Source organism: Lathyrus oleraceus, chromosome 1 (genome assembly GCF_024323335.1).
Source record: "Lathyrus oleraceus cultivar Zhongwan6 chromosome 1, CAAS_Psat_ZW6_1.0, whole genome shotgun sequence".
In the NCBI taxonomy this organism is placed as follows: domain Eukaryota; kingdom Viridiplantae; phylum Streptophyta; class Magnoliopsida; order Fabales; family Fabaceae; genus Lathyrus; species Lathyrus oleraceus.
In genome coordinates, this window is record NC_066579.1 from 19,386,139 (window position 1) to 19,400,121 (window position 13,983).

General features: G+C 28.3%; 1 protein-coding gene across 1 annotated transcript; it reads left to right on the top strand.

Annotated features, from left to right (window-relative positions):
- Nucleotides 1-6,891: 6,891 nt before the first annotated feature.
- Nucleotides 6,892-9,174, top strand: LOC127133928 (zinc transporter 1). The gene is made up of 3 exons (XM_051061771.1): nucleotides 6,892-7,634; nucleotides 7,820-7,969; nucleotides 8,828-9,174. Exons 1-3 carry the CDS (start codon nucleotides 7,014-7,016, stop codon nucleotides 9,131-9,133), a joined length of 1,077 nt encoding a protein of 358 aa, XP_050917728.1. The 5' UTR covers nucleotides 6,892-7,013; the 3' UTR covers nucleotides 9,134-9,174.
- Nucleotides 9,175-13,983: the final 4,809 nt, after the last annotated feature.

The window sequence follows — 13,983 nt, forward strand, 5'->3', positions numbered from 1 at the left end:
AGCAGTTTTACTCAGTGAGAAATAGCGAGCCAAGAATTCCTTCTTAAGTTTGTTCCATTTGGTGATGGAATTCGATGACAGGGACTATAGCCATACTCTGGCTCTATCCCTTAGAGAAAATGGGAAAAGACTTAGTCGAATGGCTTTTGGATTTACGCCATTGCTTTTCAACGTGTTTGTGTACTGCACAAACACAAATATATGTAAGTTGGTGTCCTCTGTAGGTTACTAGAGAACCGGTTCTACTGCACAATTTGAAGTAGAGAAAGTTTCAACTCGAAATTGTTTGCCTCAATGGCAGGGGGAACAATGCTCGAGTGTGGCTCATCCTGGGATAGGACAGTGTAGTCCTTAAGAGGATTTTTATCATTGTTCTCAGCCATTTAGATGTTGTATTGAGCTCTAAGTTCTTGAATTTGGCGTCTAAGAAGGATAAAATGCTCGACTTCATCGATCGGGTGTACTAGTTCATATCTGATTGAGTGACTGCTTGACATACACCCGAAAGAAAGGAAAAGAAAAATTACCTTAATCTATACGGTGATACAACAGAATCACAATATTAACTATTGGTCCTCGGCAACGACGACAACAATTTGATATGGTCCACAAGTGCACGGATATATCACAGTAATACAAAAGATTACCGATCCCACAGAGACCAATGTTAAATATATCATTATCTACCATCACTATGTAAATCTAAGGCCATAGGGAATTGTTTTTTTAGTACAAACGGAAAGAAAACTACTATTTTTAGAAAATGAATTGATTAGAGAGGAGACCAGAATGTAACTCGCATCAACCTTTAGTACTTACACAGACGCCATATTAATTGATTAAACATGGATACTATTTTCTCTTAGTAAAAATAATTAATTTAAATGAATTGCTCACTTTTGCACAGTCGGAACCGAGTTTTAGCCAAAAATATATACTGCAGGCTTTCGCGTGTTCAACGTTTTAAAGTGCAAAACCTTGTTTTTGAAAATGAATTACTTCTTAATAATTAAAAAGTTGCTTAAGGTTAAAAAAGAAATTTTAAAGGTGTTATCGTCTTACGCTCGCTTAACACCAAATTTAAGCTCACAAACGTCTGCTTTCGCGTGCTCGTTTATGCTCTTAAAATCTATTTTTGAAAATGTTAATTTTTGCATTTTTGATAAAAAAATACTTTCTACGAGCAGTTAATAAGAATCAGGTTTTTTTACTTGAGTCAAATACAAGTTCTGTTGTTTCAAACGCTGATTAGTATCTCTAAATTACAGCTTTCACAATAATTAATTCAATTTAAAAACAGGTGAAAATCAACCCTTAAATAAATCTTATTTAATCAATTAAAATATGAATTATAGGCGAGTGTCATCGTAACGACGGTTCTCACATTTCAAACTCTAATAAATTAGCCGAACATAACTAATATGATTAAATTACACTTATTGAATTGTATACTAAATAAACTAAATATAATAATAAATAAATAATAATAATAAATAGTAGCAATAACGTTTATATATATATATATATATATATATATATATATATATATATATATATATATATATATATATATATATATATATATATATATATATATAATTAGAACAAAAACTATATAAAAATTGGTAAATTGAGGAATTTATAACGCAACAACGATAATAAAATCTTTGAATTAAATTCTAGAAAAAATTACCCTATCTCTCATGTATTTTCTTCCATCTATCTCTATATAATATATTATATCCGAATCAAATATTATCTCAGTCACATTTTAAATATTTTTGTGTCATATCATCTAAATTTCTATATATCACATTCCAAAACTCTTCTTCACTTTTTAAAAAGAAAATACACGTATTTATTCTTTATAAAAGATCGTGAGTTTGAATCCTAATAAAAATCAAAATGTATTATTTTTATAAATTTTTATATAAACTATTTCTTTCTCACTGTGACTTTTTTAGTGTAGTTATATAATTTTTTTTAAAATTTAACTTTAAAAATTTGAAAACTTAACAACTAAAATATAAAAATATTGTGTATCACATAATAGATATATAAACAATTAAAATAAGACTAATGTTAATTTGTCCCATAGTGACACAGGTTAAAAATTAATTAAAGAAATATTGTCTTGGAAATTGTGCACTAATCATAATAAAAATATAAAATTATTTTTTTAATTGTTATTTCCAATACAAAGTTTCTATAAATAGATTTCTTAACTTGTACCTTAAGGACACACGATAGCATTATCCTTAAAATAAATATCCAAATAAAATACATGTCTAAAAAAAGAAGCTACCAGTTATATTTTTTATAATTACTAAAATTTATAAAAATAAATTTTCTATGCCACTCTCAACTTACATATTGTCCTTTCTATTTTTCATTAATTCATATTTTTGTTAAAAAAACCATATATTAACTATATTTTTCAATAGAAATTCACATAATATAAATGTATTAATTATAAATGTAAAAAAATTTAAAATAACTAAATTTAATATTAAAATAAAACTTAATTTTGTTATTGTAGTTTTTTTTAAAAATTTACTTTAACAATTTTAAAACTTAACAACAATAACACAAAATATTGTGCATCACATTATACATATGTAAGCAACTTAAAATAAATATCATATATATATATATATATATATATATATATATATATATAATATATATATATATATATATATATATAAAAGTTAATTACCACCATAATTACTTAATTACCCTAATTACAATCCATAATAAAGCTACTTTCATGTTCCTATAGGTAATTTCGTACTAAACTCTATTTATACTACTAAAAAATATTACCGTTATTTTATTGTTGGTGCAATCTTATCATTCTAAAATGAAATCAATATTCTGAAATCAAATTAATTATTATTGTAGTTTTTTTGCCAAATATTATCGTTACTTGATTTTCTTTAAATGACAAAATGAATATTTAATTGTATAATTATATATTATTAAATTATAACTTTAAAATTAAAAATAACTATTTAATATAGTTGATTAATATTAATTGAGTAATTTAATATTATTGTTAATTTACCTACCAATTAATTATTATTATTGTTATTATTATTATTATTGATATTTACCCGCCATATATGATAAGAATATTTTTAAAATTTAAATAGTATATTTATTATTTGATTTGATTTGATTTAATTGAGATCCAAACTCTATAAATTAAAATCGGTTACTTATTATGAACAATAATATAGGGTCATTCCAATGTCAATCTATTATTAATTGAATTTTACATAGATGTAATTTTGCAATAACAGGCTCACATATTGAATCTTATACCGCTATTATCTTTGCACTAACATATTTTATCCTTTCAACAGAATAATTATAGTAAATACGTACATTCTATATACCGAATTATAATAAAAATGTATTAAAATCAAAAGCAATAAAACTGTTTACAGTAAATAAAAATATAGAATAACATCTTAAAATTCTATTCTATTTGATTATTCATTTACTTATTACTAATTTATTTATTATATAAAAATATATCAAATAAAATTTTAAATATATGTTGTGTCATTAGCATTTATTTCAACTTTTGATTTATTATTGATTTTTTATTTCAATGAATTTTTCTTTAAATATTTATGATAATGAAGAAATTAGACTCTATTTTTATTTACTGTAAACAATTTTATTGCTTTTGATTTTAATACATTTTTATTATAATTTGGTATACAGAATGTACGTATTTACTATAATTGTTCTGTTGAAAGGATAAAATATGTTAGTGCAAAGATAACAGCGGTATAAGATTCAATATGCCAGCGTGTTATTGCAAAATTACATCTATGTAAAATTCAATTAATAATACATTGAGATTGGAATGACCCTATATTATTGTTCATAATAAGTAACCGATTTTAATTTATAGAGTTTGGATCTCAATTAAATCAAATCAAATCAAATAATAAATATACTATTTAAATTTTAAAAATATTCTTATCATATATGGCGGGTAAATATCAATAATAATAATAACAATAATAATAATTAATTGGTAGGTAAATTAACAATAATATTAAATTACTCAATTAATATTAATCAACTATATTAAATAGTTATTTTTAATTTAAAGTTATAATTTAATAACATATAATTATACAATCAAAACGATGTTATATATGTGTAACATCAAAGGTTGGATCCTTTTCAGCATTTTGCCACACACCTCTATCAAATTTATATACTCTTTTTTTTCCAGGTTATTAGGTTTGTAATTTTATAGTCATCTAAATTTTCAGTTACATTAATTTTTGAATTTTTTTTCAATGAAAATGAGTAGAAAGGTTGATTATGTGAAAGACATCAATGACTCAAAAGAAACTTGGCGTCTTGCTGTTCGAATAATGGATGTTTGGAGTGTTGTGAATAATAAGGGTATTGAACATTTGGAGATGATTGTTATGGATTCCTTGGTAAATTGCTTTTCTTTTTTTAAGTATAGATTTTTGTATGATAGTTAGTAATTACAACAAAATGCTTTTTTGTATAACATATAAAAAGAAGATTATTTTCATTTTGTTAGGGTGATCGGATTCAGGTCCTTATTCGTCATGACCATTTACTGAAATGGAAAGAGGTCATTAAGGAGAATATGACCTGCATTATAAACAATGGCAGTGTCTATAACAATGATTTTCAGTGGAAGGTATGTGATCATTCAAAAAAATTTGTGTTTCTTGGTACATAGATACTTATATACATAATTATTAACATCTAGAAGTTTCAACAATTGTTGCATTTCATTTCTATTCCCCCTTAATGCCTTGTAGCTAAGGACACAAATATTATATACTTGTTTGATATCTGAGATATTTTTTGGTCTTTTACGTTTCAAAATTGCAAGTATGTTTTTGGGGCTGCACTATATTCAATGTCATGTCCGAAACGATTTCCTTCTCTTCTAGCATAAGACGATATGCAATGGGATGACCGACTAACTTGTCACACATATCATGATTTTGTAAACCACAAATCACATTAAATATCAATTTGTTATTTTCCAAAAGATAACCATGCAACTTAAAGAGACACTCATATTTCCTCAAAACGGTGTCATCTTGTTTCAACTTCTAGAGAAGAGTTTTGTACTTCCCACTTATTTCGTATCTCATTGTCGCATATATAAGTCTTCTATCTGAACTGTTATCAGACCTTTCGATTACCACACAAAACCCCAATTTTGATGCCTCCGTGCGAATCCATTGGAGCATATAATCATAAACTCAAACTCTAATCCATTTGTAAATTAGTTGTCAATATCTACCTCATTGACACCAACACGTTTGACATCCCAGGATGCACTGTTACTAAGGCAAACAACAATAGAAAATAATAAATAAAAAAACATTCTGAAATAAACTCTGAATAATTCTGGAAATGCATTTTCTTAAGAACTCATCTAGAATCCGGAAATGCATTTCCGGACTAAACTTAATTTTTTCAGCTCAAAAACCAGATTAATGAGAGCAATAAGGAATGATATACATGAACTTTACCTTAAATTTTAACTTCTTTTGCTCTTTTTGATGTGACGGAAACAAAATAATGAACTTTTTGAATATAAAAGTTGATTGAGAATGGAAGGATTTTGAGAAAAAATGAAAGTTTCATCATGAAAAGGATAAACATGCATGTTACTGTTTTATTAAATTTGTCTCTTGATAATTCCGGAAGTACATCTCCGGAATTATCCTTGATATGCAAATGTGGTATATCTCGTTTCACGAAAATACATCTCCTGAATTGTTTTTGAGTTGATAATTTAGGAAAAGCCTTTATGGAGTAGATTTGAAGATATATCTTCAAACTAAATTTTAGAAGAAAAAAAGGAATAAATCTCAATTAAGATGTATTTTGGTGAAATTCAAAATACGTTCAAAAATATATTTTCAAATTTAAAATGACATTTTTAAATTTTCATAGAACGTTTTTCTCTAAATTAAGCTAGGATAAGCAATTCTCAAACGTTTAGAAAGTGTTATTTAACCTTCTACAGCTTTCAACCCAAGACTATAAAACAATCTAGCTTATATCCACTCCTTACACCACTAAATATGTACTAGTACTAATACTAGTTCTGTGCTATTGTGCCACTAAATTGTACTCATACATCACTTATCTCAATGTCTCATCTTTTATTTATTTATTTTCACAAATTGAATATCATTTGAGTGTTTGAGTTACATACATATTGATAAAAGAAATTGGGCCATTTCTTTCACACAAAAAATATATATTTTTCTCTTTAATGCATATTATTAGTTTGTAGTGTTTAGAGTTTTTGTCACCTATTACTATCTCATCAATTCAAACATAATCTTAAAACATAATCTTATAAAGGATAGATAGATTCCACAAGATAAATGAATAAAACATAAGAACATTTGATAAGATAATCTAAGTTTTTCCGATTTAACTAGATGTGTTATGCCCAAATTTAACCCTAAAAATACATTATGGTTAAAAATTGAAGAAATTTCTTTTACTGTCTATTATGATTATTCTTTATTGTTCCGTGTTGAAAATACTCTGTCCATTTTAAATAGATAAATGTATAAATAGTTGATAAAAAATTGCAATGAATAAATAAAATTTTGCAATTAATGAATTTAAAAAAAAAATGTCTATTTTTTCCTACCAAAAAAGAATTTATTTAACTAAAATACAGAAAAAGTATCTAACCTGCTTAGCTTGATATGGGAGGGGTGTAATAGGCTGTTTAAGATGCTCACAATTTCAGCCTCTAAGAGTGGCTTTTATTTTCTTCCCTTTTGACCTTTTTTTTATATATAGTAAATCTTTGATCCCAATAAGATAATAATAATTCAAAACACAAACTTTTCCACACCCTTTAAATATAACAATCTTAGTATAAACTTTTCTCATTCACTCACACCCTCTTTTCTCTTCCACACTTTACTCATTTCTAATTTCCAATTCTCAAATTCATCAAAATGATGAGTTTTCTCACTACTATCTTCAAGCTATTATTTTTTTATGTCATCATTTTGCTCCCAACACTTGTTTCATGTGATTCATCTACATGTGAAACACAACCAAACAAAGAAAATAACAAACTAGCCCTTCACTACAAACTCGGTTCAATTGCTTCTATCCTTGTTTGTGGTGCTCTTGGTGTAAGCCTACCATTATTAAGCAAAAGAATTCCAATTCTAAGTCCTAAAAATGACATATTTTTCATGATTAAAGCCTTCGCGGCCGGGGTAATTTTGGCGACTGGTTTTATTCATATACTTCCCGACGCATTTGAGAGTTTGAACTCATCTTGTATTACGGAAAAACCTTGGGGAGATTTTCCACTCGCTGGACTCGTTGCTATGTTGTCTTCTATCGGAACTCTGATGGTCGATTCGTTTGCTTCGAGTTTTTATCAAAGGAGACATTTTAAAAATCATTCCAAACAAGTTTCTCATGAAGATGAAGAAATGGGGGATGAACATGTTGGTCATATACATGTTCATACACATGCTACTCATGGTCATACTCATGGATCAACTAACTCTTCTCAAGATGTAATATCATCTGAATTAATTCGGCAACGGATTATATCACAAGTAAGATTACTCAAACCGTTGCTAAAAGTTCTATAAAACTGTAGCTAAAAGTTATATGAAACTGTTGCTAAAAGTTACTATATGTATTTGGTCTAAATTTGAATCAAATTTATGTAATTTTTCCTTGTATAAAATTTTTGTGTGCCTAATTATTGTTCAATTTGGTTCTTTTTTTTGTGTCTAAGGTGTTGGAGTTAGGAATTGTGGTCCATTCAGTGATCATTGGAATGTCTTTAGGTACTGCACAAAACATTGATACTATAAAGCCTCTCCTAGTGGCTTTGTCTTTTCATCAATTTTTTGAAGGAATGGGGCTTGGTGGTTGCATATCTCAGGTATTTTAATTCTTAAATAATATACTCGAATTATTCTCTAAATACATATTCAACGGAATTATATAATATGAGCGGTCAGAACCGAGTTAAAGAATTTAATTAGGTGAGTTATTAAATTGTCGGTTGCGTAAAATAAGGTGAAGTTGAGAATCTAATTTATTTATTTTTTGGTAAATATTAGAATCTCTTTTGAGATGGGATTATATTCTCAATTTAAATTTACTTTGTTTGCAAGTCTTCTTCATTGTTGCATAATGAAATCATGTATGGTATTATGAAAGTAGTGAAGAAATGGAGTTAAAATAAAACTAGTTAAAAATGGGAAAAGTTTGAAGTACATGGAAAAAGTGAGTTGCGTGTGAATGTTTTATAAATAGTTTGGAAAGTAGGTTTCAAAGTGTTGCCATTATGACAACATCCTTCAACTATTCAATAGTACAAATAAACAAAAATAAACAAAAATAATCAAAAGTTCTTTTACCCCATGAACAGAGAAAGGCTAAAAAGTCACTAGTGAAATGAATTGAGACCCTTTTTAAGATTTTTAAAAAAATTAAATGCTCACTTAAAGGGAAATTATTAGATGATTAATTTTAATGAATTTATCAGATGATTACGAAGAGTTTGACTGACTACTTTTTAATGAATTTATCTGATGATTAGGAAGAATTCAACTGATCATTTTTAATGAATTAGCTAGATGATTAGGTAGAATCCGATTAACTATTTTTAATGAATTTATGAGATGATTAAGGAGAATTCGACTGATCATTTTTAATGAATGTATTATAAATTTATCATATGATTAAGAAGAATCTGACTAACCATTTTTTAACGAATTCGAACTAATTTATGCAGGCGAAATTCGAGTCTAGGTCGACAGCAATTATGGCAACATTTTTCTCCCTAACAACACCAATTGGCATAGCAATTGGGATGGGATTATCAAGTGGATACAAAGAGAATAGTCCAACTTCTCTAATAGTTGTAGGTGTTCTAAATTCTGCTTCAGCTGGAATTTTGATTTACATGGCATTAGTTGATCTATTAGCTGCAGATTTTATGAGTCCAAGGTTGCAAAATAATTTGAAGATTCAAATAGGAGCAAATATTTCACTTCTTTTAGGTTCAGGTTGCATGTCTTTATTGGCTAAATGGGCCTAAATATTTAAGAGTTTCAGATTCCTTTGAGGATATTTTGATTACTTTGTTATTCTTACTCTATATCATGATATTTATTTTTCTTTATAAATTAAGCAAGTTAGAAAATAAGCCAGAAATACAGTATATGCTCCTATTCAATTTAAGGGTCTTTAACAAAAGAAACAAATGGTGGGAAGGGATTGGATGCTTTTTTAGTCAAGTTCATCAATAATTGATGATGGGGAACAGAATCCTAAAAATCCATTAATCATTCAAATTTTTTGAATAAGTACTTTTTTTTAAAGGATAAACAGTGTACTATAAATATATTGTACCAATTAAATTAATAATTTAGATTACATTAAAACGGAAGGTAAGCAGATAACATGAAAATGTGATTTAGTAATAAAAGAGTGTTTTAGTAAAAGTATTATTTATTTTTCATTAATATAATTTTTTTAATATATGTAAATTGATCCAATGAATCATTTATTTTAAAATAAAATAGTATTTCATGTAGTCATAGACTTGGATAGTCATATCTCAAAGTGCAAGAAGTGTAAATGCGTGTCTTCCTTAAGTTTAATAGTCGACAGACTTCTTTGGTGTAGGGTACATAATAAAATAAATATAATATATGTTAAGAAATTAAATAAGGATATGATATGGTAATTGTATTATAGACTTATTAGTGTTTTATGAATATAATAAGAAACATAATATTAATATTTTATGTGTTTGGTATAAATTTAGTAATTATATGATAAAATATTGAACTCGAATAACTTTGTTTGATCTCAAATAGACCGACCCATAACATACTCGCTCTAGGAGTATCATTAGAGAAGATTGGGCGTGAAAGGGTGTCATCACGTGGTGAGTCTAACGTCTCAGCTCTAAGGATTATCGACTGATCCCATAAATCAATATGGATCTTTTCAACATTCTTTGTCTTCACTCGCACATTTTCCGAGAACTTCCCAGAAGATCATCCATTCAAATACTACTCCAAGTCAAACCTCATTAACTATGGAGTTCTTATTTTTCAGACTACCGAAAAGAAGATGCATCTTGTTTTCGGTAGCCTAACAAATAAGAACTTCATATTTAACCGTGCTTGACTTGGAGTAGTATTTGGATGGGTGACCTTTTGGGAAATTTTCTGAAAAGCGTGTGAGTGAGGACAAAGCATGTTGAAAAGACCCGTGTTGGTTTGTGGGGTCAGTCGGTAATCCTGAAAGTTGTCTGAGGCATTACAAATGGTATCAGAGCTAGACTTCTCCCAATACGATGTGGTTCAGGGGAAAACCAAGTGAAAGCTGGTGGGGATGTAACACCCAAGACCGAAGAGGGCGGAGAGTGGATGTAACACTCGAGGCCGAAGAGGGCGGAGGAGTGGTCGTTGAATTCACATCAAAATGAGAGGTATCCTGAGGTTGTGTAGGGAAGGGGCTCCATGGTTGAAGGAATGTTTATAAGGATTGATTGATACTACCTATACCAACAAGATGCATCTTATTTTCGGTAGCCTAACAAATAAGAACTCCATAGTTAATCGTGCTTGACTTGGAATAATATTTGGATGAGTGACCTTCTTGGAAGCTTCCGGGAAAGCGTGTGAGTGAGGATAAAGCATGCTGAAAAGAATCGTGTTTATTTGTGGAAGTCGGTAATCCTAAAAGAATTTTGAGGCATTACAATGAGCATGTGAACTCGCTTGGCCCGACCCAAGGCGCCTTAGGTATGGATCACCCGATTTAGAAAAAGCACATGAAAACGTGTCAACACACAGACAAGGAAAGAAAACTACAACACTACGTGTCCAATAGCAAAACCGTGCCTCCTATTAAGAGGAAAAATGGATCCTCTTATTCCCACAATCTAGCCAAGCAAGTAGGGGTCGAAACATGTCCTTTAGCAACGGCTTGACCTAAAGGTCAAGTTGGGTCAAGCTTATAAATATCCCATCTACATGGTTGGTAAGGATCATCACTTTTGACATACTCAGAATCCAAAAAGCTCTATTGCATCCCATAACGCGAGCAAGGTTCACACTATTGTACTTACCACAAGTACAAATAACGCTTATTACGGGATCGATAAAAGTGGCACACACCATACATTCATCTGAAACTCTAGTTGCCCAAATCACCCTTGAATAATGGTGAGACGAGATAACACAAACAACATCAACAATGATGATGAAGTTATATTAAAGATGCATGAAATTGCTTATAGAGTATGCCTATGTTTCTAGGGTGTTCTGTTGTTTGTCATTATGTTTATTATTTTAGTAATTGAGTCCCTCACATTTTTTTTTGAGTTTGAGTTATGTTGCACTTCTCCTAAAATGTCTCTTGCATGCATAAAATTGGCATTTGGCTAAAAGTCAACACATGTTTATTTGAAGCAATTAGTTTGTGGTTTAAATCAATAAATTCTAGCATGGATGATCTTAATTTTGCAAATCTTTGATTCAAATCATTGAGTTTTTCATTCCCCAGAAGTTGGTTTCGGGAAACATGATTCAAATCATGAAAAGTCTTGATTCGAATCATGAGCAAGTTTGAAAATATGGAATCTCTTTTTGGAAATGTGTTTTGGATCATGCTCACACTTGATTTTTATCATAATTGTGTTTTGATTCAGATCAATATTTGTTTGGTTTGAATCGTGAATTAGTCGTTGGTCTTTAAAATGGGCTTTTGAAATGTGATCCGAAACATTATAAAGGGTGATTCGATTCACATGATTCAAACCATTAATTGAATCACCATAAAAATTTATGAGATTTTCTTTACTTGATTCAAATCACTCTCTCACTAGTTTCGAATCATCCATTATGTCTTTGACTTAAATGAAATGCCCAGTATTATACTATTTTTATGCCCAATCTCTAAGACATATATAAACTTCTCTCTCTCTCTCTCTCTCTCTCTCTCTCTCTCTCTCTCTCTCGCTCTCTCTCTCTCTCTCTCTCTCTCTCTCTCTCTCTCTCTCTTCTCTCTCCTCTCTCTCTCTCTCTCTCTTCTCTCTCTCTCTCTCTCTCTATTAATATAGATATATATATATATATATATATATATATAATAATATATATAGATATTATATATATATATATATAGATATATATATATATATATATATATATATATATATAATATATATATATATATATATATATATATATATATATATATATATATATATATATATATATATATATATATATATATATATATAGATATATATATATATATATATATATATATATATATATATATATAATATATATATATATATATATATATATTATATTATATATATATATATATATATATATATATATATATATATATATATCAATCAACCTTTCTAAACATTCACAAAAAAAAATAGAGAGAGAGAAAGAAAGGTTTATATATCTCTCTCTCTATATATAAACTTCTCTCTCTCTCTCTCTATATATATATATATATATATATATATATATATATATATATATATATATATATATATATATAACTTTTTTCTTTCAATAAACCTTTCTTGTTCATCATTCACACAAAAATATCTCTCAGATAAACATTAAAGAAAAACTTTTTTTGAGTCTTAATCTCTTAAATGAGAAAAGTTTTTTTGTGTGAGATTTTACAAAACTTCATCTTCTACCTCAAACTCTAAACACCATTGATGAGTATAAGTGTTGTTCAACTCTAGGAAAGGATTTGAGTTCTTTTTGTTATGTGATTCATTAAAGATTCTAGTGTTTTTGTAAAGGTTTTTCAAATAGATTTTTTATATAGAAAAATTAGGTTTATGGATTTCTAGTGATCATACTCAATTAAAGAAAGAGAAGAAGTCTTATGATAGAGGTTTTGGAGTTTCTAGCATCTATAAACATTTTAAGACTCACACAAGAAAATCCCGGTAGAATAGAGTGTAGATAGTTGCGGAATGGGATCTTGTAGTACTTTAAGATCTTTAAAGGTGTATCTGTTCAAGATCATGAATCTTAGAGCTTTCACAACCTTGTGAGTTGCATGTAGTTGAAGGAAAATAAAGAAATAGAAGTGTATAGCTTAGACATTAATTTTAAGTATTTCAATTGTGATCTCTAATTATCATCTATAAAAAAAGGACACTCTATTAATTTTCAATAGTGGAAGGATACAACAATTTCTAATGGTTTACCATATGAGATTAGGTTATGTGTCAAACGAGGATGAGGCACCAAATTTTTATAAATTTTGGCATGCAATCTCTCCAACTCAATCTTTTTACTTTTTGTATAGATTTTGCACGCGTTAGGTTTATTTTGTTTTCATAGTTTGCATGTTTTTAGATTCTTCTATTCATAGTATTATGAATAACTATTTTTAATGATTATACTAAAAAATTATAATATTAGGATTGATCTTTTAGTTAATCAAGTTACATTCAAATGTTTATGTTTGAATCTAATTAGATTAACTCTCACAATATTGTTTTGTGAATTAATCATTGTTTTTCATTCCTTTAAGCTCCTCTAAGAATTTATCTAATCATGTAACTACTCTATTTTAAAAATAAAATTTAATGGGGAAAAGTCTATTCAACCCATATTCTAGACCAATCCACACCCATATTCAACCAATAATGCAAGCCACTACAGAAGAATTGTGTCATGCCAATGAAGCTTTGTAGACCAATGCCATGCACATTCAAAAACAATGTCATACCGATGATACAATAGAGGGTGATGAAATCCTAGATTCTCAACACCTCTCCTGCATAATCTGGGAAGCTCGTGTTCTAGAAAACTTCAAACTGACATCTCTGATAGGTTTTGATGGAAAAAAGTATCCCAAAAGAATACATCACGACCATCA

Bases quoted from the DNA above. Each gene is read 5' to 3' on its own strand.
- LOC127133928 (XM_051061771.1), top strand. From the start codon at position 7,014: ATGATGAGTTTTCTCACTACTATCTTCAAGCTATTATTTTTTTATGTC. The intron at 7,635-7,819 runs GTAAGATTACTC...TTTGTGTCTAAG, and splicing joins GGCAACGGATTATATCACAA to GTGTTGGAGTTAGGAATTGT. The intron at 7,970-8,827 runs GTATTTTAATTC...TAATTTATGCAG, and splicing joins TTGGTGGTTGCATATCTCAG to GCGAAATTCGAGTCTAGGTC.